General features: G+C 40.6%; 3 protein-coding genes and 1 long non-coding RNA gene across 4 annotated transcripts; all 4 read left to right on the top strand.

Moving 5' to 3' along the window:
* Positions 1-803: 803 nt before the first annotated feature.
* Positions 804-8,615, top strand: c1galt1lb (core 1 synthase, glycoprotein-N-acetylgalactosamine 3-beta-galactosyltransferase 1, like b). The gene is made up of 4 exons (XM_089010861.1): positions 804-1,192; positions 1,309-1,584; positions 4,773-5,437; positions 6,259-8,615. The coding sequence occupies exons 2-4, from the start codon at positions 1,353-1,355 to the stop codon at positions 6,562-6,564; spliced, it is 1,203 nt and encodes a 400-aa protein (XP_088866987.1). The 5' UTR covers positions 804-1,192; positions 1,309-1,352; the 3' UTR covers positions 6,565-8,615.
* A 2,287-nt stretch (positions 8,616-10,902) lies between these two features.
* On the top strand, positions 10,903-13,721 carry apof (apolipoprotein F). Its single transcript, XM_089010284.1, has 2 exons — positions 10,903-11,044; positions 11,722-13,721. Exon 2 carries the CDS (start codon positions 11,726-11,728, stop codon positions 12,947-12,949), a length of 1,224 nt encoding a protein of 407 aa, XP_088866410.1. The 5' UTR covers positions 10,903-11,044; positions 11,722-11,725; the 3' UTR covers positions 12,950-13,721.
* Positions 13,722-14,181: 460 nt separating this feature from the next.
* LOC148890222 (proliferation-associated protein 2G4-like) lies at positions 14,182-24,557 on the top strand. The gene is made up of 13 exons (XM_089010926.1): positions 14,182-14,396; positions 15,434-15,562; positions 15,652-15,757; positions 16,625-16,694; positions 16,760-16,852; positions 18,175-18,238; positions 18,339-18,417; positions 18,727-18,805; positions 19,186-19,319; positions 20,570-20,664; positions 20,757-20,884; positions 22,555-22,608; positions 23,318-24,557. The coding sequence occupies exons 1-13, from the start codon at positions 14,315-14,317 to the stop codon at positions 23,378-23,380; spliced, it is 1,176 nt and encodes a 391-aa protein (XP_088867052.1). The 5' UTR covers positions 14,182-14,314; the 3' UTR covers positions 23,381-24,557.
* A 707-nt stretch (positions 24,558-25,264) lies between these two features.
* LOC148890221 (uncharacterized) lies at positions 25,265-26,961 on the top strand. Its single transcript, XR_016116637.1, has 4 exons — positions 25,265-25,320; positions 25,422-25,448; positions 25,862-25,884; positions 26,674-26,961. It is a non-coding gene; the product is annotated as an uncharacterized LOC148890221 (long non-coding RNA).
* Positions 26,962-27,864: the final 903 nt, after the last annotated feature.

Raw genomic sequence — 27,864 nt, 5'->3', positions numbered from 1 at the left:
TCCTGATCCTATCCAACCTGGTCACTCCCAAAGAAAACCTCAACATCTTCAGCTCTGCTACCTCCAGCTCTGCTTCCTGTTTTTTTTTTTCTTCAGTGGCACTGTCTCCAGTCCAAACATCATGGCTGGTAATTGACTGTACACTATACTAGTTTCTTCTTCTTTTCCTTTCGGCTTTTCCCTTCAAGGGGTCGCCGCAGCAAATCAGTGTCCTCCATCTTTAGAAGTTTGATCCGCATGTTTGTTTTGGCCAAGCTTTTACGTCAGATGCCCTTCATGACACAACCCTCTGTATTTATCCGGGCTTGGGACCGGCACAAGAAGACCTATGTCCCTTTGTGGCTACAGAACAAGCAACTCGCTCAGTAAAAGGCTCCCAAACACAAAATGGTCATCGGCACAGCAACATTCCAAAAGCAAAAACTATACTCACCATTTGATGACAATGCTCTGATCTTAAATGGGCATATCTATCCTTTTATTACATCACAAACAGAACTTTTAAGTGCTTTATCTTCTTGTCACAGTGTTTGAGAATGTGAAATGCACATACGGGAGTGGAGTTTAGGGAATGAAAATAACGGAACTCATGCGCGTCAATAGCTACAAATTAGGGCTGAAATAAAGACGTTGTTTTTAATGTCTCTCAGCCCATAATATTTAAATATTTTTTTTTTTTTCTTTGAAAATTTATTTTGTGACATTAAGTGGGAGAAAAGTCCGAACAAGATTCGAAGGAAGTGTATTCACGTGACGTCACGTACCAAGCGGTAATATTTTCCCTGACCGCTTCGTGTTTTCAGCAGCTCAGTGTTTTTTTTTCGTGTTTCTCTCCGGATTATTTTCACAGCCGGACATTGGCGGTGCTTGACACCGAGCTGGGTTGCTTGACTAACATCTACTCTACCAGACTGCCACGTTTGGGTGAACTTCTGGCGCTTTAAATGCTAGCCTGCTTGTTGTTACTCGTTGTCCTGATAAGTCACCGTGTGTATTTTTTGAGCGACAATTTGCTTGTAGCCTTTGCTTGTACAGTTACTGTGGAGTGACATTTTTTAAGATGGCTAGCAAAGCGAAGAAAGAACCATTCCTGCAAGCTGCGGTGTAATGATCTTTCTCTTATCCGAGTCGTGGAGCTATTTCTTGGCCATGAAGGAAACGGTTGCTATGGTGTCTACGTTCCGTGTACCTTGTAAGTACAATAAACCACTCCTTTCAGAACTGGGAGGTGACAACCCCCTCACCCTCTGACGTCGGCTTATACGTTTTTTTGTGACCTTCTGCTGACTTCTCTCGTTTCCCCACAAGTTCTTGGCTCGGTTCTTGGCTGACGGCGACACAACTGCCTCAGCATGAAGTCCCCTGTGTGCAGAAATTCATTTTGGATGGGTTTCGTGGTGGGATTCCTCATGTTCTACCTGTTTCTACGGCAAGTGAGCATTAGTCAGAATTTCGTTGTGAAACCGATCCAAAAACTGGTTGAACACAATGACCACCAGCAGCATGAAGAAGAAGAGGAAGATGAAAAGAGATGGAAGAAAGAGAGGTCTGCTCTCTTCAATCTCAAACACCCTCATCATTCTGGTAAGTGCCTCAACAAGAGTGCAGTTACTTTAATTCAAAATTTGGTTAAAACCCCAAACTATCTTTTCGTCAATGGATGCTACAGCTTCGTGTGTGCTTTGAACATTTAGCTTGTGATATATATGTTTATTGAGTTTTTTTGTTTTCAAGATGGTGCCGCTTAAAACTTAAAAAAAAAAACGACTGTGAAAATAATGAGAACAGTTGCCAAGGTGAAGCCAAGCAATCCGGAACCTTTCACTGTTATCAACACCAAATCACATCGTTTTGCCGAAAACATTATTTCATTGTTTTAAAACATTGGATGAAAACATTGATTAAAATATAATGGTTGTCTTGAAACAAAAATAAAAGGTAGTGAGCAGGATATCGCTCAATGGAATGGTGTGAACATAGCATTCCATAACAGGACACTCAAATCAAACATTATGTTGGATTAAAACAAATCCACTTTCTCCCAAACGTTACTGAAGCCATTGTAATGGAATTAAATTTACTTTATTCCTACTCATCTCTAAGAATAATCTTAGGATGCATATGTGGAATAATTCAAAATAGCACATTGCCAATTTCCCATCACTCACTTCCATAGCATTTGTCACATATACAACCCTGAGGGTTGTATATGTTTTTGTATGCAACCTGCAAACAGTTTTTGTTTGCAACCTGCAAAACCTGCTCAGGGTTTTTATTTAACCAAGGCGGGTATCCTAACAGAGGTATTTTGTCGGCCATTCGACTGTCATCGCTGGACACCAAAGGTGCCATTGTGCTTTTTTTGCGCCTGTAATGGGCAGCATCTTCACAGCCCCGCTTTGTTCAGTGGAAGGTCGGTGCTGTTGGACAGTCTGCGGCTGGATGGATAAATGGCTTGAGGAGCCTTCGATAAGAAGGAAGGAGCGTCAGCGCAGAGCGCCGATTTGTATATGGAACTGTCGCGGGATGGAATTGAAGCTGATTTATGGGGGACAGGAGATGTGAGACAACCTCTTTTCGTCAATGGATGCTACAGCTGCGTGTTTGCTTTCAACATTTAGCTTGTAGTCGACGTGCATCTTCCACCATGATGTCCCTGATCTACTGGTGAAGAGATGCTTTCATCCTCTCCTCTTTCATCTGGAACTGCTTTATGTAACAAAGCGGGTGCAGAAAGTGCTTAAGAATGAATGTCTCTCTGTGTCTTTGTGATGTCATGTTATTTGTCTTTTTTTTGGTTGTTCTTTTGACTTCAAGACGGCGCCGCGAGAGTCGCTGCCTTTCCAGCAGCTCCTGTGTTTAGCTTTTCTACTTTCATTTCTTTCATAACTTTGCTGCTGTGACATGTAAATTTCTCCACTGCGAGACTAATAAAGGCAAATCCAATTCCTTATTCATTGTTTGATCCAACTGATATGGTTGAATAATATTTGAGTGGTACAAATCAACTGGCTCTCACATGAACTCGGGCAATTTAGATTCACTAATCTTTGTATACTCAGAGTCATCCCTGCTTGATAGCAGCACTGCACTAACGTTGTTGGGACTATTTAAGTGTGTACATTCTCACGGTTAGGGCTTATGTGCCCAACCTGTCTTCCGCAGACTTGGACAGGCCCAAACAGTCTTTAAAAAAATACAAGGAGAAATCTGGACACTGCAATACATTTCTTCTTGCTTTTTTTGAACATCAATATGCTCTGTATGCCAATGCAGAGTCACGCCATTAAATAGAAATGCATACCTGCCAACTACTCCCGTTTTGCTGTAATGAGTATGTTTTTCATTATCCCATTCTGGGTTACGGTTTATTAATGAAAGTTATGGTTTCCAATAAAAACAAGAAGTCAAAATAGTAAATACCCAATATTCATTCAAAACATGTGATCGCTAAGTATTATACATATCTAAATTTAGAACAGGCGATCGGCACAGTGCTAGCTGTTAGCTTCCATGAATTGTGCATGCGCATCCAAGGGTCATTCCTGGAATCGAGAGTCAAGAATTAACATTGTTTTTATCATTGTCATATAATGGCATCTGCTAGAGAAAAAGCAACAAGTGTGAAATGTCAAAGAAAATTACAGTTGTTTCGTGAGGAATACTCCCAAGCATTTCTAGGAGTTATACTTCGGCCAAGAACAGGTGAAAATTACGCAAGTTTGTAATTTCAGTTTGTTGATAGCTATTTTTTTCAACCCATAAGAATGTAGGCTAGATGTGCATATTTGAAGTTACTAACAATGTCTTACAAGTTATTGTACTTTTCAAACAAGATTATTATTAAATATTTAGTTGATTGTCAAATATTTCTGTTTTGTTGTCTTAAAATAGTAGCAAACATCCTATTTTCATGATTGACAAGTTGAAATATAGGTAATTTTACACAAGTATATCTTTATATCGATCAACATTTGTATGGTGTTTTAGCCTCATTATAAAAGACAACCGACGTCTCCAAACAAGTTGTGTCCATAATTTGTAAAATGGCTTCAAAAGACTTCTACTGAGCGTATTTTAAAAAGATTCCATCGCATATAGCTATATTTTACGTTTTAAGACTTGCGCTGAATATTCAGGGCGTCTTGTTTTTGAGTTGGGGACAAGTCCGTACGTGACGTCACAAAGGAACGCCCCCTGACCGAAAAAGACACATTGTAGCAGTCCTTCCATCACGTCAATGTATTTTGCTGTATTGTTTGGTCTGAAAACCTTGTGTTGCACCCAAAAGCTGCCAGAAGAGGGTGTCCAAGCTCCATATAAGGAATTTATCAGCCTGTGGAAACGGAGGTGGCCACAGGAGGTGGTCCGTATCAATCCGTATCAATTCCACACGACGCCCAACAACACAAAGTGACAAAAGAAAACACAAAACAAGACAAAAACAACAAAAAAAGCAAGGCTCATGAGAGCACTTGCTGACGGCTGCCTACTCGGGCGCCATCTTGGACTTTGGAAATGGATGTTTTTGTGCTCGTCTCATGCTGGCATTTAGCAACTAGCATTAACTTTTTGCTATTATCTTTTTTGTAAAACAGCAAGAGTTAGTCACATTATTGTTTTTTTTTTTTTTTTTTTTTTTTTTGTCAAGACAGATCTGTGACTTTTTTAAACCGAACATCTTGTAAGGTTTTGATTTCAACTCTTATTTGGCTTTGTTGCATTACATAAGTGACAAATGTGAATTTGTATTGTTTTTTTTTCCTTTTCAGATGAGGATAGCCGAATGGCAGATGAACTGTACAAAAAAGTACGCATCCTTTGCTGGGTGATGACTTCACCTACCAACCTGCAGACGAAGGCTCGCCATGTGAAGGACACGTGGAGTCGGCACTGCAATGTGATCGTCTTTGTGAGCTCCGTGAGCAATCCCGACTTTCCAGCTGTGGGTATGGATACAAAAGAAGGCCGTGACCAGCTTTACTGGAAAACCATCCGGGCCTTACATTACGTCCACGAGCATTACAGCAGCGAAGCTGACTGGTTCCTCAAAGCAGATGACGATACATACGTCATCGTGGACAACCTTCGATGGGTACTTTCTAACCACACTAGCGATGAGCCCGTTTATTTTGGTCGAAGATTCAAGCCCTACGTCAAGCAAGGCTACATGAGCGGCGGTGCGGGTTACGTGCTGAGCAGGGAGGCCCTGCGACGTTTTGTTCAAGGACATCAGAACAAAGTGTGCACTCACACCAGCTCAGTGGAGGACGTTGCGTTGGGCCAGTGCCTGGAGAAGGTCGGGGTGCTGGCAGGAGACTCCCGAGACACTTCCCAACGTGAGACGTTTCATCCCTTCGTCCCCGAGCAACACCTCACTGTCGAGTTCTCCAAGAGCTTCTGGTTTTGGAACTACTGCTACTACCCCATCTCAATGGCAAGTAACCTATAGAATTTCTTGACACGAGTCACCCGTGTCCAATTCAAAATTATTTTTAGGACATGACACACAAGTATAAAAAGGTTTTATGTCCAAGGGTACCATTAAAGGTAAAATAGTTCAAAAGTGCTTTAAAAACTTTTTATGAAATGATCCCTTATAGGTGCTTTCTCTGTGATACTTTTATCTAGTTCCTCATCAATTGTGTTCTGTTTAGCTGGGTTGATAGCTTTTTGCATCTAGTATACAGATGGCTTGTGCGGGTTGTTTGGGGACCCTGATTGATGGGATATTTTAACCTTGCAGTCTACACTCAACTATCAAAGTTGAAACTCTCACTGTCATCTGCCTGTCTCTTTAATGTTTAAAAAGAGGCAGAAAATGGCGAACTCCAGTGGCTACTTCCGCTTCCACAGGCTGATAAATTCCTTATATGGAGCTTGGATGCCCTCATCTGGCGGCTTTTGGGTGCAACACGGTTCTCAGACCAAACATGTACAGCAAAATACATTGACGTGATGGAAGGACTGCTACAATGTGTCTTTTTCGGTTAGGGACGTTCCAAATGTGGGGATCGTCATCAACTCGAAAACAAGACTTCCTGAATATTCCGCGCGAGCCTTAAAACGTAAAATATAGCTATATGCGGTGGAATCTTATTAAAATACGCTCAGTAGAAGTCATTTGAAGCCATTTTACAAATTATGGACACAACTTGCCCGGAGACGTCGGTTGTCCTTTAAGTGTCAAGGCTCCACCACCCATAATTTTTCCACTATCAGACGCATAACCACACGATTGTCATTTTTCCTCCCCAGGGTCCAAACTGCTGTTCAGACCTGTCTGTGTCCTTCCACTATGTTCACGAGAGCAACATGTATTTGTTGGAGTACTACGCCTATCACCTACGTGCCTTTGGCTACAGATACCGTTACCAGCCCCCTACCCCTCTCGGCTACACCTCAGTACGCTCAAACTCCAAGGATGATGAAGCTGGTGCTGCTCCTCCTGATCTTGTTGCTAACAAAGAGAACAAATCTGATTCTCACGAAGAGGAACAAAAAGAAGATGTTGATGGTGACCACAGTCCGGATGACCCACCTTCAGCGGCTAAACAGCGGTAGGACCAATTGGGTGTGGGAAACAATCGGATCACCAATGAAGAATCTGTTTGGCTCACGTTTTCAAGGCACACGTCCTCGTAAATAACCTCAACTGTGAAACTCGTCAAACATCAGCACCATTGTCAACTTTTTTGTTTTTGTCAAGTCATGTCAGCGCGGACTAAATCGCCTGCATTCATTTTGAAATGTAAAAAGCACCTTTTCGATCCGTATGTAAACCAGCTTGAATTGTGCCATTGTTCCAAACTTTTCTTAGGATAACAAACCCCCGGTTATGCTGACATTTGTTTGCGTCACTGCTCCAACGCCTTCAACTAAGCAAACAAAAACGTTTGCCTTCACCGCAGCAAGTGTCACATAAAAAGCTATTGTTCGCACAGATCATCATGACCCTTAGTCCACGAGGCTCAGAAATAGTTTCGCTTGAGGGCTGGGCCTTTCAATATACGTTCCTAAACAAAAGAATCTGGACACAATTTTACCACCCTTAACTCATTCACTGCCACAAAAATGTGTCCACTCTAGTGCCAGGTTTTTGTCATTTTCACTCAAATTGCAGGACCCACAGAGTATTGAGTTTTAGGACTACATAAACATTCAATGCAGCGTAAGAAACCTTAGACTCTCTTCTTTCACCAGAAAAAAAAGTTAATTCCTAAATTATATGGGAGTTATCTACGCTTGAAATGGGGGCGGCTGTACAAAAGGCAAATGCTGCCTCCTCGTGGGAGGGAAAAACATTGCCAGAGGTCTGACCAGCACTTTATTCGCACCGCCTGCATGAAAAAATTAAACCCAAACAAATTCTTGGGAGTGGCGCTCCACATCATGCTTTTTAAAGGACAACCGACGCCTCCGGAGAAGTTGTGTCCATAATTTGTAAAGTCACTTCAAAAGACTTCTACTGAGCATATTTTTAAAAGATCCCACCGCATATAGCTATATTTTACATTTTAAGACTCGCACTGAATATTCAGGAAGTCTTGTTTTCGAGTTGATGACGATCTCCTACGTGACGTCCCTGAAGGAACGCCCCTGACCGAGAAAGTGACACACAATGCATTTTGCGGCATTTTGTTTGGTCTGAAAACTTCGTGTTGATCCGTGTTGATGGCGAAATTAGAAGGAAAACATAAATAGCATGATGGTGAATCGTTGTGTGTTGCACCAAGACTACTATTTGATTCTAGTTGACACAAATTCCAAGCAGACAAATCAGCCCATGGGCGCCATGTTTTGCATTTTCTGGGACACTGCATTGCTGTCATTGACGGCTCAAATTGATATTGGAAGACTCCTTTAATCGATTGCTAACATTTATGCTTTCCTCTTCAGAACTATTTGAGTCATATTCATAACTGGATGAGTAACAAGAAAGCATCAAGTCCATTGTTTTGTGTCTTGAGCAGGGCAAGATGACTTGGCGTGACGTCACGAACTGGGGGCGGGACTTTCTGAAAATCGCCAGTTTCGAGCTGATTTGTGGCAGATTTTGGACACTAAGTCATTTTTATTGGTGTTTTGCATGTGACTAAAAATATAAGCCTGCGTGTTTTGGGTATTTTAGATGCTATAAAACGTTTTGCTGCTGTCAGTTAGGAAACAAAAAAATGGTGTCGGTTGTCCTTTAATTCCCGAATGAATTCGGGAATGGTGGTGAATGAGTTAAATGCATAATGATTGATGTCGCTTGTTAGATGACGGCAGTGCGTCCAAGTAGACAAAATCTGAGACTGAAATAGAAACAAAATAAAGCAAAACTCAAATTTCACCTTGAAGTGCACACACCGGAAGTTTAAAAAAAAAGAAACAGAGGACTGATTTAAAAAAATACATTAAACGAATGACTGATTTTTGACTGAATTTAAAATCTTAGCACACCACCAGCAGAAAATGGAAGCGTTCCCAGTTTCCAAGCACTTTCCACCGCATTGCGGTGTAGGTTTATACCAGGCGTCAGCGACGTGTTGGTCGCCCCCGAGAGTGAGAGAGGCCTGTTGGATATAAAAACAAGATATTCTAAGCATAGTAAAATAAAAATGTCAATTCTATATACAGTAAAGTCTCGTTATATCGATATTCAAGGGAGTCCGAAAAAATATCGATATAACCGGGACTATCGATATATCCGATATCGATATAACGAGACTTTACTGTACTTAAATAATTATACTGTAAATGTGCAAAACCGTTTCATAAAAAAAACTGTACATAGTGCAAGTATCAAGAAAGGCATATTGATATATGAAGCTGTATTGCATCGGCCCCATATATAGCAACCCCAAGTTGCACTTTGACAAAATCTCATGCTTCCGTCCACCACCACACGTTAGTGGACACCATCCGAACGTCTGTTTGTCTGATCAGATGAAAAAAAAAACGCAACGTTCTCGCACACTTTCAGGATGTTGATCCACCTCTGGAGGTTAAAAGAAATCTTTCCACCATCTTATTCTTGCAAAGAAAGGCAAGAGAGGCCTATATGAAACCAGCCATGCCAAATACTTTTGACTTGCACTATTTATGGAGCTTGCACTCAGCACGTGTCGTCCGCACACGTGAATTTACATCCAATCAATACTTCCAATGATGAGCCCCTACCGATAGTTGATTTCACGTGTTTTTTTTTCTTCCTACAGTGTTATTAATCTTTTAAAATAATGTGGTCCACACATTTTTATTTTCCTTTGTAACTTGCGCAACGTCAACTGTCAAACCGAAGATACTCATTCTTTAACTTCGTGATGTGGCAGAAACTGTTTTTCTTTCAAATGAAAAATACATGTCATTTATTTTGTTTTTTTTTTAATACAAAAAAAAAACACCCGAGCCGCTAACTTAGCTATTTTTCTCATTGAAATTGAACATGCGTGGGTACTTATTTAAATGCCTTTAGTAACCGTACCCACATCGCTTCATTTTATCCCAAAGCACACAAGCTTTTACTTACATTTCTGTGTACAGTTTCTTTTTTTTGTACATGTTTGCTTTTCAAGGGTCGTAGGCAGCTGTGGTCTGTGTTTCTTTTGTGAGAAAGCGACATTTGTTGATGTCATTTGGCAAGGTGATTTTTCTCTCAAACAAATTAAAGATAAATAAGAATGTGAACAGCCAGTCCTTTTGAGCAATTAGAGCAGGGGTGTCAAAGTAATTTTTGCCTTTATAGGTATGGTTTCCTCCCGAGGGCCGTTATGAATTTGGGGAAGCCATTAGAATGTTTAATCCGATCCACATATTACATATAGAGCACACAAAAAATGAATGAATAACTAGTTTTCAAATCTGAAGTCAAGAATAATGACTGTTATTGTGGTTTATATCCAAAAATATGACATTTTGGTTAAGAATTTAGCAAGCATCATGGAATTTCATACGTTTGATTTGCTTTCGCGGGCCGAAAAAATTGATGTGACGGGCCGGATTTGGCCCGCGGGCCTTGACTTTGACACCTGTGAATTAGAGGAAGCGGTTCGGGGTATTTATTTACATGTCGGACTGAAAATGCAAATATGCAGCTGGTCATCACGAATATATATGATCTATATAATCTATATCATTTCTCTATCATTTCCCAAATCGTATTTCTTGAGTACCTGCACCTTCCCGAACCACTTCTATACAGAAACAAGCATTAAAAATGTTGTCGCCATCAAAATTAATTTTGTTTTCATGACAATCTCCTCCCGATGACATTCAACTAACTCTATAAGGGAACGGTGTACAGTACTGTAATTATTTTTGCTGTGTAATTATGGACAGTATTGATGTTTTTTTTTTTTTTTTTTAAGTTTAGTGTGTGGTCAAGCTATTTGCGGCGAATGGTACTTTAATCATTATAAATAAAGTGTATTTGATAGACAGATTCTATGTGACTGTTTTCTTATTATTGCAATTACAGTAAAGTCTCGTTATATCGATATTCAAGAAGATATAACCGTATCGATATTCATGCATGTAATTTTCATGCGTGCATAGAAATAGTATCGATATAACCGGGACTATCGATATATCCGATATCGATATAACGAGACTTTACTGTACCAATTGAAGGTTTTTCATGCACACACATTTGCCACGCTTCCCTTTTATTCTGCAGTAGATAAATGAGCTGGCGGCACCAGGGGAGAGTGCTTTTAAGTATTTGGGTCAAAAACAAAACCTGAATGAAGGGATGAGAGGCAAGCGAGGCAAATGAACAAAACTGTCTTTGCAACACATGGACTTTTCCCCACGCGAATCAATATTCCAGACCTTATCTCCTTTGTGAGCAAAGAGAAGAGCGTGCTGAAAAGACAGATGAGTTCCAAGGAGGAGGGCTGTGGGATGTCCTGTAAAGAATCGGATTCTCATTGGCGGTTTGGGAAGAGATTGCTTGGAATTTGAGGCAAATCTGTGGAGGGGAGCACAGACGAATCCTACAATCAGCAGTCTTGTCAGTCTTCGTCCAGTCACCGTGCGGACTCTTCTTCTATTAACCGAGGTAGGTAAACTTGAAAACAGATCATACTTGAACTTTGTAGGACGAGTGGTAATTGCACTATTTTCCTACAATTCTATTTGCGCTCATTTTTAAATGTAATTTTCTTAACTCATTCACTGCCATTCAATGTATTCGGGAATTGAAAATGCGACGTTGAGCACCATTCCAGAATTTGCTCAGATTTTGTTTTTTCATGCTTGGATGCCGATAAAGCGCTGGCCATGGCCTTTAGCAATGTTTTTTTCCCCTCCACAAGAGGGCATCATTTCCATATTTTTCCATGTTAGCGCTTTGTTTTAGCTTCAGCTGTTGTTAAAGCGCTATATGAACCAATATGTATATATTGCATTTTATTTTGGACAGCCGCCTCCATTTCAAGCTCATATAACTCCAGACCCATATAATTTAGGAATTAACTTTTTTTCTAATGAAAGAATAGAGTCTAAGGTTTGTAACACTGTATTGAATCTTTATGTAGTCCTAAAACTCAATATTATTTGAGTTCTGGAGTTGCCAAATGCCAAAAACTCTGGCACTGGAGTGGACATATTTTTGCAGGTTTAGCAGTGAATGAGTTAATTGCCCAATAGTCCAAATAACTTAGTCCTAGATCTGCTGAGAAGTATTTCACTAAAAGTTGACTGCATATGTTTTGTTTCTGTACTATGGTACAACAGCAGAATGATGACCTCCAAGTCAAAGTGTCTGATTCTCGTCCTGCTTCTCCTAAATGAACAAGCACTGTGTAAGGTGCAGCTTTCTCCACGTGGAGCAAATGGGATAAGCCAAATGCATCCACCAACACAGCTGCAATTTGGTCTCATTCCAGAAGAGCCTGATTCTGAATCAACTCTTAGACCTCTAGAGACCCGCCTAAATTCAGCCAAACGTCTAGTATCTCTCCTCAAGACGAAGCTCCAAGGCCTGATTCCGCATCTCTCCAGTGTGAGGAATATAAGCTGTGGAGAGCTACTGTCAGCCAGCGGTCTTGATGACCCTTTCTCCTCCAAGTTCCCACAGGAGCTTCTGGGTCTGTCCTTAGTTCCAGTTCTGGTGGTGTCTGGATGCCCCCAAGAGGCGCACACGCTTGTGGTCAAGCTGTACAGCTTGCTGGGGGTGGCCGATACCAATGAACTCCTCCTTGAAATAGAAGACTTGATCCAGAGACGAAAATCACCATCAGAAGCCATATCATCAGAGAGTGACGAAGCAGAGCGCCACCTAGATGCCGTCATGTTTAACATTCATCAGCTGGCCACAGTGGGAAAGCGTTTGGGACGAGTGAAGCCAATGCAACATTGTGACGGTTGGACTAGGGTTAATGGAACCATGCTGCTTGGAATTGTTGTCCAGGATAACAACGGTCTGGAGAAGGCTTTGGAGATCTGTGAAAGGATGGGGGTCATGTGCGCTGGGGTCACAAGCGGTGGGCTCCCTGGACGATATCAGGCGGTATTCAAGAAAGGCAGTCGCATCCTCCCATCTCAAGTCAACGACTGTTGGATCCGTCAGTGTTCCGCTGAGCCTTCGTCTACTGCTCGACGACTACGACGCGGCCTCCAGGGGACGTGCATCGACCAAAATGAGGAACGTGTTTTCAGAGTGATGGAATGGATCCCTGCGGTCAGCACCCTCTACAACTTAGGCACGGCGGTTTATTACGCATCGGTCAACTGCTCCGAAACAGCCAAAGAGAGAGCTGTACTAACCGCCGTGGATCTCGGGACAGACGCCCTCATGGTCGCTACGGGTGGCACCGCCGGTGTGGCTGGGTATGCATTTGGTGCCGGGATCAAGACCGGCGTCAAAGCTGGGGTTAAGTACCTGATCAGCTCCTTGAAGCGTGAAGACGATGTGTTGGTCAACCAGACCAGATGGGAGGAGGGTGTCTTTACTGTAGAATAATCTGAATGAACCACGTCAATCATCGTGATGTCCTCATTATTACATGTACTCTTAACCGTCTTTCTACTGTACAAAGTTTTAGTACTCTTTATAGGACATTAGCTTGCTTTTCATTCTATGTTAAGAGGTACTCTATGATGTGGCACTATGATGTCGCACGTACGGCAAAAGAATGAAGCATTCTCCAATGGTTACACTGATAATCAACCCCTTCCATTTCATTTCAACAAGGCAGACTAAATGACTCATTAAACTGCATTAAAAAAGTAGAGGTTAGTTAGAGGTAATCACTTTTTTTTGCCATTCGGCTGGAAGTATCCTTTTTTGTCTGTGAAATGATTTATGTCACATTATGTTTTACATAAAAAAAGCTTTACTCATTTGAATTTCCTAATGCACAAATGTTGAAATATAGCAGATCATCACATAATTTGGAGAGAACATTGTGACTGCTGTTAGGAATCCGACTACATTAACCTTTTCTATTGAATTGTTCAACAATTATGTAGAAATGCTAGACTGAAAACTAAGGTTAAGCAAAATAAATAAAATTCCATATTTTTATTTTGTTTTGTTTTTTTTCCCCTTGTGTCCGATGGTGTTTCTAGATCAATTTCACTGTGAGGGGGCCTGGTTGGGGCCTGGGTTTTTGATAGAGCGAGTGATTTAACACGGATAAAAAGACAGATTTGAAATCTCATTAGATTTTTTTTTTCATAAAACTTTGAAACCATTGCAGATATAACATTATAGGGATCACAATATAGTATTCGGAGAGGGCTAAAATATCTCCAAGCGCAAGGGGATGGATGTGGTACCATCCTGTTTTACAGCTCCCCCTCCTGTCCGCCATCGGAGTCCTTAAAAATTGTTTTAGGTATCGACTGAGTACCAATAAATGGAAAAGAAATGCATTTTGGGGTTTTGCGGTGAATTCATAATATTACAGGACCCTTGACCACATAAAGTTGTCCAGTGCAGGCAAGATGAACTATACAAATAATATAAAAGAAACATAATTGAGGTAGTAAATATTGGTTCTGAATTGTTTTAGGCCAGTATTCAAACATGAACGGATATTGCCACATCTAACATGGCAGTTCTACTGACGTATGGGACGTAAAAACTTAATGTAATCGTATTGTAACTCTGGTTGGGAGAGAGGGACACCCACATTTTGGCGGGTTTTGTCATCACCGTGACGTGAGTCCCTCATTCATTGGTGGGAGGGGCTTAGGGGCCGGATGGTGTCCGGTGTGGCGGCAACCGGGCTTGAGTGAGATCAAGCTAGTCGACAGGAGACGGAGCGGAGGCGCTGGGATTTGTGTCACTTTCCGCTCGATACGCGACTCCCAGTCTGTCGATATGTCCGACGAGGAGCAGGAACAGACGATTGCCGACGACCTCGTGGTCACCAAGTACAAGATGGGCGGCGACATCGCCAACCGTAAGTATTCCTCTCTGGAACTACTGCGCTCTGCTTATGTTGGCCTTATCAAGTGCAGCCATGTGGTTCACATGCAAGGCGCACGTATGCTACGCGAGCTAGCTCCTAGCATGCTAACTGGCTGGCTGAAGGTCTAGCGAGCAGGTGCAGGCAAAGTTCTTCTTCCAACCTTGCCTCATGTTCGTCCTTTTGTTGATTTTGACTGCACACTGCAAATAACATAACCCGAACCGGTGCAAATGCATAGATAGCCTCTTGCAACTCGTGCCATCCTAAATAGCATAACTCATACGCTCTTGTCCAGAACTACAACCATGTACTCAGATTTTTTTTGTCTACTTTTTCTTCTACATAACGTGGAATTTTAATTAATGGTGAAGGACAATCAAACTAATTGCGCCGTAGTTGCCCGAATTTGCAGTTTTGCAGCAGATTGCGTGTAATTTGTTCATTTTGTGGATGAAATCAGTGTTTTCCAACTTCAGTGTGGAGAAGCACACATTTGACATTGGGAACATCTAATTACACACCATCAAATGACAATGCTACATAATATCACATAAACATCAGCAATAATGGCTGAATTGTACATCAGCAATATCGATGGAGAGCATATTTTAAAATTCTCCATTATATATGTTGATTGCATTACTTCTTGTAAAAAGATGTTTCAGAGAGTGTGTAGACATTTAGCAACTGCAGTATTTGATATTTGATTCGCCTATACGTGCTAATGATATGCAATAGCGGCGAAACACGTTTTATTCTAGTTCTAGTCTAAAAGGTTTTGACTCCCCCGTGAGTTGATTGAAGGTATCGCGAATAGAACTTATTTGTAACGGCCTACTCAAATTAAGTCGCAAGTGGTTGACATTGTCATTCAGCTCCATTTGAGACATTTGTTCTCCTCTACCGACACTGCAGATCTTAATATACTTTTCTATTCTTAATGTTAAGCAGATTCCTTACTTACAGACAGTGTACTTTTCTATTCGTTATCCTAATGCTTTCAATGTTTCTTATTTTATCACCCGCAGAGGCTCTACGTCTGGTTGTGGAAGCAGCCAAGCCTGGCATCTCTGTGCTCAGCCTCTGTGACAAAGGCGACGCCTACATCATGGCTGAAACGGGAAAGGTCTTCAAGAAGGAGAAGGACATGAAGAAAGGTAAGAGGCAACATAGGTTTCACAATGTCAGTTGAGTGATCCTGTGGATAATTCCCAAATATTAAAAAAACATTTCTTTCTTTCTCTAGGCATTGCTTTCCCAACTAGCGTCTCGGTTAATAATTGTGTTTGCCACTTCTCCCCTTTGAAGAGTGACCCTGATTACACACTTAAGGATGGAGATCTGGTCAAAATGTAGGCACCGTATCCTTTATACTTTCCATTGGTTCTCTGTCTGGAGCATTTTAGTTTTCCTCTCTGTTTCATGAATATTTATAGATGTACCGTGATACCTCATCTTACAAACTTAATTAGTTCCCAGAAAGTGTAAGGCGAAAAGTGTCTCTTCCAAACATTAATTTCCCATAGGAAACCATTAAAATGAGAATAATCAGTTCCCGGGTCCCCATAAAACATCATTTTCTACTAAATAAGCCTTACAATTACACAAAATATACCATATTGTATGTATAATAAATGTGCTATTGTATTTTAATTAAAGAAATAAACTGTACTGTATAATAATGTAGATTTATTTACCTTTGTGATGGTTGTTGATGGCTTGATGGAGTGGGAGGAGGTGGGAGGGAGTAACAGTAGGCATCTTTTTCCAAAAAAGGCCTGTTTCATCAGCATTAAACACTTGATGAGGAACATAACCTTCTTCTTCCACCATCTTGAGGAATAATTCCTTATAAGCTTCGGCAGCTTTATCGTCAGAACTGGCTGCCTCACCATGACGAATGACACTATGAATCCCTGTACGACACTTAAAGTTCTCAAACCATCGTAGCTAGCCTTGATATTTTCCGCCGACAACTAGTCTGGCAGCCACCGCGGTGCTCCGTGTTTTTCCCAAAAACTAGTTCGTGTGCCAAGGTTATATTCTCGCGCATTCGATGTTCGTAAGCAGAAAAGTTCGTTAGCTAACGCATTCGTAAGCCAAGGTATCACTGTATGTGGCTTCTTCCAACTTGGCTTTCTGTCTATGCGAACGTAAAGTGACTCCTTGGACTTTTTGTGCATTTAAATAAACCTGATATTTTTATGTGCTTTTCTAAGTGACCTTGGCGTTCACGTTGACGGCTTCATTGCCAACGTTGCTCACAGCTTTGTCATGGGAGCCACAAAGGTGAGCGCATCAGGATTTCAAACGCACAGTGTAGCATTTAAGTTGACTTTTTGACTTCTTTGCAGGAGAACCCCGTCACGGGACGCAAAGCTGATGTCATTAAAGCGGCCCATCTTTGCGCTGAAGCTGCTCTTCGTCTTGTCAAACCTGGTAACCAGGTACGCCTGCATTTACACGTTTTGAATCCACTGAAAAAAAAGAAATAATAATAATACAGTAAAGTCTCGTTATATCGATACGCAAGGGAATCCGAAAAAATATCGATATAACCGGGACTATCGATATATCCGATCCTGTGGGGGGGGTGCGTAAATGCGGCATCTTTGTTATGGCATGTAATTTCATCATTAGGTTCATGGATTGCGTATCTAACATGTTTTTTGTACAGTAGTGAAGTGAAAAATCAAGTTGTGCATAAAATAAAAACGTCTTTACACTTTTTAATGACTATTTCCTTTCAAAAATGCAACCAACCAATGCTAAATCGTCAAGTTCTATTCACACGAAGCCACGAACGCCAGCATGTACAATCATATGAAAAACAGTGATTGTTGCAAACAATAAAGATATCTGGATGCAACACAATTAAATACTGTACATGGATGAAAAACCAAAACTGCAACGTTTACATAACTTACATGACGTTCGAGAGTGGCTGAATACGTCTGATACACACGAGCTGCCGTCTGAAAATGGCGTCTGCTCGGGAGAGCTGCTCACGTAACAAGACACGTGACCAAGTTGACCAATGGCGCGACGGATATATCGATGTAAACAACAAAAATGGCCGGCGGGGGATGAAAAGGAGCACCGTAATAACCGGATTATCGTAACAACCGGGTATCGTACTAAACGGTACTAATTATACATAAAAAGACTAGAAATGTGCAAGGGAAATGAAAATAATATCGTAATAAGCGGTACTATCGTTATAACCGATATCGATATAACGAGACTTTACTGTAATAATACATTTCATTTTAAGCGCCTTTCAAAGCTCTCAAGGATACTTTACCGTCACAGACAAGCATAGGTACTATAATAAATAAAATAGAATACAATAAATAAAATACAGTTATACATAGAAACAAGAGTAAGAGCTACACAGAAAAAGCAATTTTAAATAGGTGGGTTTTGAGATGGGATTTGAAGGTGGGAAGAGAATCAATGTTACAAATGTTGGGAGGAAGTGAGTTCCAGAGTTTGGGGACAGAGCAGCTGAAAGCCCTGTACCCATCGTGTTGAGATGGGTAAGGGGGAGAGGGCATAAAGAGGTGGAGGAGGGAATATAAATTTGAAGGAAGAAGAATTTCAAAGTTGATTCTATATTTGACCGGGAGCCAGTGGAGCTTTTGGAGGACAGGGGGTGATGTGGTGAAAGGATGAAGTTCTGGTGATGATCCGGGCTGAAGAATTCTGGATGGGTTGAAGTTTGTAGATGATAATCATATCATATGTGTATTATTTTTACTCAAAACAGAATAGCCAAGTGACAGAGGCCTGGGGAAAGATCGCCCAGTCATTCAAATGCTCACCTATCGAGGGTGAGAACCGCTCAATATCACTTTTGGTATCACGGATTTTGAAAGATGTACATTTGGACATTTTTCTGAACTAATGAGTCAACTATCTTTTATTTTGAAGGCATGTTGTCTCATCAGTTAAAGCAGCATGTCATCGATGGAGAGAAGACCATCATCCAGAATCCAACAGACCAACAAAGGTTTTTTTTTTACCATTTTAAAGTTGAGGTTCTCAAACTGGGGTGCACGGACCGCCATGGCTCCACCAGACGTCGACGAGTGTCCACAATAATTCATAGTAAATGAGACTAAACATTCTGAATTATGTTGAGTTAGCATTGCAATCATGCGAGGAATCTTTGGTTGTGGAAGGGGGTAAAAAATCACTGTCAGAAGTTTGAGAACCGTCAATTTAAAAGAACATTTGACGAATGGGCGGACTTTCGAGAAGCAGCCCAGGAGTTGGGTTGTCATTGCATTCACCTTTGAACTGTTTTCTCTCAACACAGGAAGGACCATGAGAAGGCAGAGTTTGAGGTGCACGAAGTTTACGCTGTGGACGTCCTGGTCAGCACAGGAGAAGGGAAGGTCAGTGATGTTATGTTTATGCTCACACCGGTTACATAAACCAACGGAACATAGACATTTTATTGGGTTGTCTTTCCATGAACTGATTTTAACCTGGCTAATGAGCTCTTCCTGTGAAGGAGTTTATCAAGCCCCTCCGTCCAATGCCAGATCTCCTACCTGAAGATGACAGTTTAACAGGCTGTGTCAAATTGACCCTAGATTTTTTTGTGCTACCATTGTGGGCCTTGTGTTCGGCCAACTAAGCTATTCTCTATCACATAGTAAATGAGGATACTGTTTTTTTACCTCATTCCTATATAGAATATACTATCCTCAATTTCCTTGGAACATTAACACTCATAAAATAAAACACAAATGTTAATTGTGTCTCCTGTCAGGCTCGAGATGGAGGTCTGAGGACTACCATATATAAGAGGGACCCTAGTAAACAATATGGTCTGAAGATGAAGACTTCTCGTACTTTCTTCAGTGAGGTTGAACGCCGCTTCGATGCCATGCCCTTCACCCTTAGGTAAGGAAAATATTACCTGCTTAAATTCCCCAAAATAGAAACTAGCTTTAAAGGACAACCGACACCATTTTTTTTTTGTTTCCTAACTGACATCAGAAAAACGTTTTATAGCATCTAAAACACGCAGGCTGATATTTTTAGTTAAATGCAAAACACCAATAAAAATGACTTAGTGTCCCAAAACTGCTTCAAAATGACCTCGGAAATGGCGAGTTTCAGAAGGTCCCACCTCCTTGTTCGTGACAACACACACCTGACAAATACTCCAGACACAAAACAATGGCTTCACAGAGTTCAGATTCGGAGAAGATGCTTTCTTGTTACTCATCCAGTTCTGAATATGATTCAAATACAGTAAAGTCTCGTTATATTGATATTCTCGGGAGTCGGAAAAAATATCGATATAACCGGACTATCAATATATCCGATCCTGCGGCATGTCAATTTTCTACTTGCGTTCATAGAAATACAGTAAAGTCTCGTTATATCGATATTCAAGGGAGTCTGAAAAAATATTGATATAACCGGGACTATCGATATATCCGACCCTGTTTGCATGTAATTTTCTCCGTGCGTGCATAGAAATAGTATCGATATAACCGGGACTATCGATATATCCGATATCGATATAACGAGACTTTACTGTAGTATCGTAATAAGCAGTACTATCGATATAACCGATATCGATATAACAAGACTTTACTGTAGTTCTGAAGAGGAAAGCATAAATGTTTGCAATCGATTGAAGAAGTTCTTCCATCTCATTTTGAGGTGGCGAGACTCCAATGTAGCTCCCAGAAAATGCACAAGATGGCGCACAAGCTTCGTTTGAAATGGGCTGATTTGTCTGCAGAGAATTTGAGTCCACTTTTATAGTGTTACCGCAATTGGTAGTGTTGGTACGACACACGATTCGCCATCGCGTTATTTATGTGTTTTTCCTTCTAATTTTGCCATCAACACGATGTTTTCAGACCAAACAAAGTACCCAAAATGCATTGTGTGTCGTTCTCGGTCAGGGGCGTTCCTGGCGTGATGTCACGTCAGGCGTCGTCATCAACTCGAAAACAAGACTTCCTGAATATTCAGCGCAAGTCTTAAAACGTAAACTATAGTTATATGCGTTGGAATCTTTGTAAAATGCACTCAGTAGAAGTCATTTGAAGTGATTTTTACAAATTATGGACACAAATTGTCCGGAGGTGTCGGTTGTCCTTTAATACTCAATGCTTTTGTCATGTTTAACTCAGAGCATTCGAGGATGAGGCCAAAGCCCGGCTAGGAGTAGTTGAATGTGCCAAGCATGAGTTGTTGCAGCCTTTCAGCGTCCTACATGAGAAAGAGGGTAAGGCTTCCCCACACACATGCATTTTTACCCCTCCCTCAGCAATGAATGTGATTTTTTTTTCACCGATCTCCCACTTCTCGTTGTCATAGGAGAGTTTGTAGCTCAGTTCAAGTTCACAGTGCTGCTGATGGCCAACGGGTCTCACAGGATTACCAACGGACCCTTCGAGCCAGAGTTGTACAAGTCAGAGCATGAAGTCCAGGATGCAGAGCTTAGGGTACGCTTAAAGAAAATTGGGTGTTGATAAAGGGTCACAGTTTAGTTTGCTTTTTAGGAAAGCATCTTGGAAAGAAAATAATTTGAGATATGTGCGCTAGATGGTGAAGGTGACCTCCAGTACCAGCACTTTGGCACATGAAATCTTCAAAAAAAATAGATTTTAACTCATTCACTGCCAGACAATGTGCACAAATGTGTCCACTTCAGTGCCAGGGTTTTTGTCATTTTCACTCAAATTGCAGGACCCACAGAATATTGAGTTTTAGGACTACATAAACATTCAATGCAGCGTAAGAAACCTTAGACTCTCTTCTTTCATCAGAATTCATTCCTAAATTATATGGGTCTGGACTTATATGAGCTTGAAATGAGGGAGGCTGTCCAAAATACAATGCAATACATACATATTGGTTTATATAGCTCTTTAACAACAGCTGAAGCTGTGACAAAGCGCTAACATGGACAAAAGGCAAATGCTGCCCCCTTGTGGAAGGGAATAAACATTGCCTGAGGTTTGACCAGCACTTTATCGGCCCTCTCCGCAAGAAAAAAACAAAACCCTAACAAATTCGGGAATGGCAGTGAATGAGTTAAGTTGTTTTGCCACACGACTTTGAAATCCCACTCGCTAAATGCCATCAACAGGCTTGAATGAATTTACCATGTTGATTAGCAATGTTAGCATGCTTTAAAGGACAACCAACGTCTCCAGACAAGTTGTGTTCATAATTTGTAAAATGGCTTCAAATGACTTCTACTGAGCGTATTTTAATAAGATTCCACCGCATATAGCTATATTTTACGTTTTAAGACTCGCTCTGAATATTCAGGAAGTCTTGTTTTTGAGTTGGTGACGAGTCCGTACGTGACGTCACTGAAGGAACGCCCCTGACCGAAAAAAAAAGACACATTGTAGCAGTCCTTCCATGACGTCTATGTATTTTGCTGTACTTGTTTGGTCTGAATACCACGTGTTGCACCCAAAAGCCGCCAGAAGAGGGCGTCCAAGCTCCATGGAAGGAATTTATCAGCCTGTGGAAACGGGCTGATTCATTCCTTACACGGAGCTCTGCGGCCATCTTCTGCATTTTCTGTGACACCACACGTCAGTCTTGAGCCATTAAAACGACCCAGAAAACCTTTAATCGATTGCAAACATGTATGCTTTCATCTTCAGAACTATTTGAATCATATTCATAACAGGATGTGTAACAAGAAAGCATATTCTCCGAATCTGAAGCCATTGTTTTGATTCTCCAGCAATGCAAGACGTCTTGGCGTGACGTCACGAAATGGGGGCGGGACTTTCTGAAAATGCCCAATTTGCAGCTCAATTTTTTGCAGATTTTGGACACTTTAAGCCATTTTTATTGGTGTTTTGCATTTGACTAAATGTATCATACTGCGTGTTTTGGGTATTTTAGATGCTATAAAACTTTTTTCTGATGTCAGTTAAGAAACAAAAAAGTGACGTCCGTTGTCCTTTAAGCAATGAATTCACAAATGTTCCAAATACATTTTAGGTAGACACTCACAGATATCGCACATATTATTTATCCTCTGCGGAAAAAAAACACCTCCCGCATTACCAACATACACTAATGCGACGCAAGCGGGTACATGTGAATGAAGTGTTTATTTTATTCTAACGCTCGTCATTCTTTCCAGACTTTACTACAGAGCTCTGCGAGTAGGAAAACACAGAAGAAAAAGAAAAAGAAGGTATTTCCCAAACGCAATTACCATATTTTTTGCATTATACGTCGCTCCGGATTATAGGTCGCACCAGCCAAAAAATGCATAATTAAGAAGAAGAAAACATATATAGGTCACACTGGAGGATAAGTTGCGTTTTTGGGGAAAATTTATTTGATAAAATCCAACACCAAACAACATATGTCATCTTGAAAAGCAATTTAAAATAAATTAATTAAAATTAAATAGAGAATATCAGGCTCCGTTTCACGTCTTTTTTTTCCAACATAACACGGCAGCTCTCACTACGCAACTCAGATGGACACACCTCCTTTTTGGTAACCCAGAACAGTCTTTTACAAGAGTTATTCAGATAACTCTAGCACAAAGAACATGCTAACAAGTTTACCAAAATATCAGGTTTTACTCCAAGTCACCAAATCCAAGGAAATCTTCATCCTCGGTGTCGCTTTTAAATAACTCCCCCAACTCGGCAGATAGACAAGGCGCCACTTCCTCTTCTCTGCGCTCTTGCGGTTTAATGTGAAAATAACGTGAAATGATATACAGTAATAAAAAAAGCATATATAAGTCGCTCCGATTTATAAATCGCACCCCCGACCAAACTATGAAAAAAACCGCGATTTATAATCTGAAAAATACGGTAATAACAAATAGAAAGACCATCTTTGTCCTATAATGTGCTCATCTACTTCTTGACTATCACTTCCGTCAGGCCTCAAAGACAGCAGAAAATGCAGCAGGACAGCCAAGTGAGGAAACAGAAGCGGCAGAATAACAAGCTACCATGACACAACCCTTTCAAGAAGAAAACGACCCTGCTGTCCCGACGGTCACTCTGAAGAGTTGATTTCACAATATGTCCAATTTACAAAAGCAACACTGGAGCTGGAAGTGCAGATTTCATAAGCGATGTTGTTTCTTGAACTTTTGGATGCCTAACCCTTTACTGCATTACAGATAAGGACAGAAATGACACGAGTGAGCGTGCTTGTTACTAAGAAGAAAACAACTCCTCACCTTAGTAGTTACAGCTGCAACTGTCCCCTCTAAAACATCACAAAATTGGTGTTCACACGGCAACTTTTACTCCGGCTGACACAACTTTTACTCTGGTGTAGAAAACTTCTTGAACCGGAGCATATTAAACCAACTCAGGATATGATTTTAAAATTTGCTTTGATATAAAATGGGATGTGTGAACGTTAGGGAAGTAGACCCGCTAGCTGCATGGGTTAGCTAGCTAGCTAAAAGAGTTGATGTTTTATTTCCATTTTATTTCTATCGTGTTGCACGTCCGCAGAACTGTCGTGTGAATGCTGCGCCAATACCAATGTGTGCCGTGTGAACACCCCTAATGGGACTAACAACTTGTTTTTTGATGTCCAAATGTGATTAAAGAATTATTGAAGCCGTTGCTTTCGACACATTTCCAATTGTAAGAAATCATGTTTCTGAGGCCATATTTGTCTTGATGATGAAGCAACATTTGTGAACAATTTAAGTTATCTCAGTTTTATCATCCTGTGGGTCACCTGATATTTCTTTGATGGACATACAACAAGGGGTTTCATTTGGTGCTTGTTACTCATGAAATTTGACAATGTTAGGATAGTTCCATAAGTATAGAATGACAGTATTTTTATTGCTTGTAGTGTCATAGACAACATGTTTCATGACGGACAGATTTTTCGAAGAATACTCTCACTGCCACATTTAGAAGTTAGAGTGCAAACGGGTGCTGGGGAACAAATACTAAATGTACTGCCTTTAAAGCATGAGGGGTAGTGTTTCGGGTTTTGTCCTTCTGAAAAGAGAATCTCAGATTTGAGACATGGCTTCAGATTTGAATACGCAATCCTGCAGTGTAGCTTGGTGAGTGGACAAAGGACTTTTCAAATGACTACAATAAAGTGTTTCATATTTGTTTTCAATAAAGGTACATGTATGCCTAATGTGTATGACCATTTCTTGTGATGTGCATTATACCCAAATCATGTACAGTAGCCATAAATCCATAAACGTGTCTTCTGTAATACAGAACAATAGCTATCTGGCTGGCGGCTGGCTATCTGCTAGCTTTCTATCTATTTGTCTGACAATTCTTAATACCGTACAATAGCTATCTGGCTGGCTGGCTATTGGCTTGCGAGCTAGCTTTCTATCTATCTGACTATATGAGTTACTTGCGGGACGAGTGAATGCTGGTGCGTGTGGCTACCGCTGCTCACCCACAGAAAAACTTATCATGTGACTGTAAAGTGACCGAGCGTTTTGAAAGGCACTTATAAATTAAATGTATTATTAACTAGATCACCAGTACAATGAGTAAAATACAGTGTATGTTATAATAATAATGTTTTTTTTTTTTTGTTTTAGCGATCAACACATTTGTATTCTTAATGCAAATCTCCCAAACGCAATCGATTTTGTTATTTGACAATTATCACTGTCACGTGATTCTCAGTTGTAGTACAGGATATTTTATACATTTGGATCACTTAAGTGTTTTTCTAAAAATGTAAGATAATTATAAATGAAATTTATTTTATTATAATTTCGTAAATCCTTGTACAGTACTGTATTCGCTTCACCTATAAAACTGCAACTCCCAGCATGCCACAGTAAACCTGAAATGGCGCCACTACGTCACTCTTTGTATAAGTACAGCCGTCGTCTTTCGTCACATCCTCTTTCCATTGCCCTCCTCGCTGTGAGGTATTGAGCCTTGTTTACTATCAGTGCAATCCAATCGAATCCATTACGTTTATCATCATCATCCACAGCAACTAATATTGTTTTATTCTCTCCTTTAACAGACTTTTCTCCACACGATGAGAGCGAAGGTAAAATCGTTTTTTTTTTGTACCCCTCACCGCGAACCCCTATCAAGTAGCGATTGTTCAGCTAATTGTTGCGTTTCAGTGAAGACAAAAAAAAACAAATTACATAAATGTCTCGCATTTTGTCCTTGTCACCCTGGAATACTTGTTAGTTAGTTAGCTAGTAAACTAATAGAGCGAAGTAAACCAAACAATAATACCGGAGATGCTAATGCTACTGTGTCATATGCTAGCAATGGAGAACGTGAATAATGACTTGCGTCCAACATGGGCCTTCAGCCCCGCTTCTTAAAGACATACATCGGAATATTTGCTAAATTACGTGCGTATTGCGATTTGCGTCTGGTCTATGACATGTATTTTGCAGCACATATAATGCACGTGTTGGTTTACATTAACCCTGAATTTTCTTGCAGTGGAGGAAGAAGCGCATGCGCAGGTGAGCACAAAACTTTTTTTGTTTACCAGTGATGTGTTTGAATCAAAGCCTTTACTATTCCCACAATGGTAAAGCTTGCAATCTACAGTCGCAAAATTGAAAGGGGTGGTGGGGGGTGACCGAAAGGAAAAAATATATTGCGTGTACAGAACATGTAGTGAGTAATTCGGCTTTCTTTTGCATTGCAAGTTTACAGACTAAAGTCCAAAAGTAGTGTTTAACAGTGGCGATGATATCATTGGTTCGGAATTAGATTTTCTAGTGAAATAATTTTTTGTTCGGAATTTCATTTAATTTCTTAGTTAAAATGTGTATTTTTTTTCATTTGGTATGTCTTAATTACTGCAATTTTGAAATATTAGTTGGGTATTTATTTTATACACTTGCTTGACACTCTTAAGGATTGGTAATAATTTAGTTCTCTAATCACTGTAATCAGAATCATCATTATTGCCAAGTATGTAGAACACACAAGGAATTTGTTTCCGGTAGAACAATGTAAGAATGTAAATTTCTCCACTGTGAGACTAATAAAGGCATATCCAATCCAACACGCTGCACTATCATCGTCAAAAAAATTGCAAAGAGGCACGATGCAGTTCTATTTGAGTTACTGTTTAAAGAGTTAATGGCTTAGGGTGGGAGAGAAGTAAGCATTATTGTGACTTCAATGTTGATCAGGTTATCTTCCCTCCACATGGCTCTGCTTTTATTGCCAGAGGTCCTTCCGGCTTGAACAACCAAACTAAGGTGTCCTAAATTTGCTTCATTATGTTTTGCTATTCTCAGGCTGAAGCGTAAAAGGAGAAAGATGAGGCAGAGGTCCAAGTAAGCCCTCATCGTGCCGGTTGCAGCCTGTTGGACTTCCTTGAATGACTGAATCGGATGCACGGCCACTTCCAATCTTGGCTCCTTACCACCATGCGCCTCATCCACGCACCCTTGACGGTCTACAAGATGACACCAACCTGGCAATTGATATCAGAGATGCAGCCGTTTTGGTTCATGGACCATGAAACATCTTTTATCTGGCAACTGTCATTTGTGTAGTGAACAATAAATGTACACTGTTCCAAACTTTGCTCCAAGTCACCTCTTGATTGATAAAATCAACATACCATCTTTAAGGTAGTCAAAATTAGGTTCTGAACATAAGTTTGACTATATTAGATTGTGTAGATGTGAAGGTGCCTAAAATAAATCACTCAAATCAGTAGTGGTGGTTAAGTGAAACCCATACCTATTCATTTGGACTACACTTTACAATACATGTTGATTTAAATAGTGCTTTAACAGCTGAAGCTATAACCGCTTAGCATGGACAACTTACGAAAATAATCCTTTACTCTCCGACCTTTTATCGTTCTGCAATTATCAATACTTGCATCACTTTTATGCTATGAAATGTCAATTTCTCCACTGTGAGACTAATTAATGCAAATCCAATATTGCTAACGGTCAGAGATTTGGCTCCAACAAGTTGAACATAACTCAGGAATTAATTATATTTTACTGCCAGCAAATGGCGCACTCTACTATGAAGCCACAAGTTCGCTGCTCCAATTGACATTTGGGGACAGCGGCTGTCATTTATCTTTTCCTTTCGGCTTTTCCCTTCAAGGGGTCGCCTCAGCGAATCAGTGTCCTCCATCTTCAGAGGTTTGATTCGCATGTTTGTTTTGACCAAGCTTTTACGTCGGATGCCCTTCCTGACACAACCCTCTATTTATCCGGGCTTGGGACCGGCACAAGAAGACTTATGTCCCCTTGTGGCTACAGAACAAGCATTAAATAAATAAATTTAATCCCGTATGCAAATTAGAAGTAACCTATCAGAATAACACTCCACATTTCATATAAACGCCCCGACTCGGCTTGTGCCCCTCAGTGGACACCAGGAGGCCTTCCCATGAATTGACATCTGTAACTTAGCTCAAAGACGTCCTATTTTGATGAAACGCACCCTTCCTCCTTCGCCGC

This window comes from Hippocampus bargibanti, linkage group LG12 (genome assembly GCF_051943395.1).
Source record: "Hippocampus bargibanti isolate YZ-2025 linkage group LG12, ASM5194339v1, whole genome shotgun sequence".
Classification (NCBI taxonomy): domain Eukaryota; kingdom Metazoa; phylum Chordata; class Actinopteri; order Syngnathiformes; family Syngnathidae; genus Hippocampus; species Hippocampus bargibanti.
The sequence above is the reverse complement of the archived record's forward strand: the minus strand, read 5'-3'. Positions and strand labels throughout refer to the sequence as shown.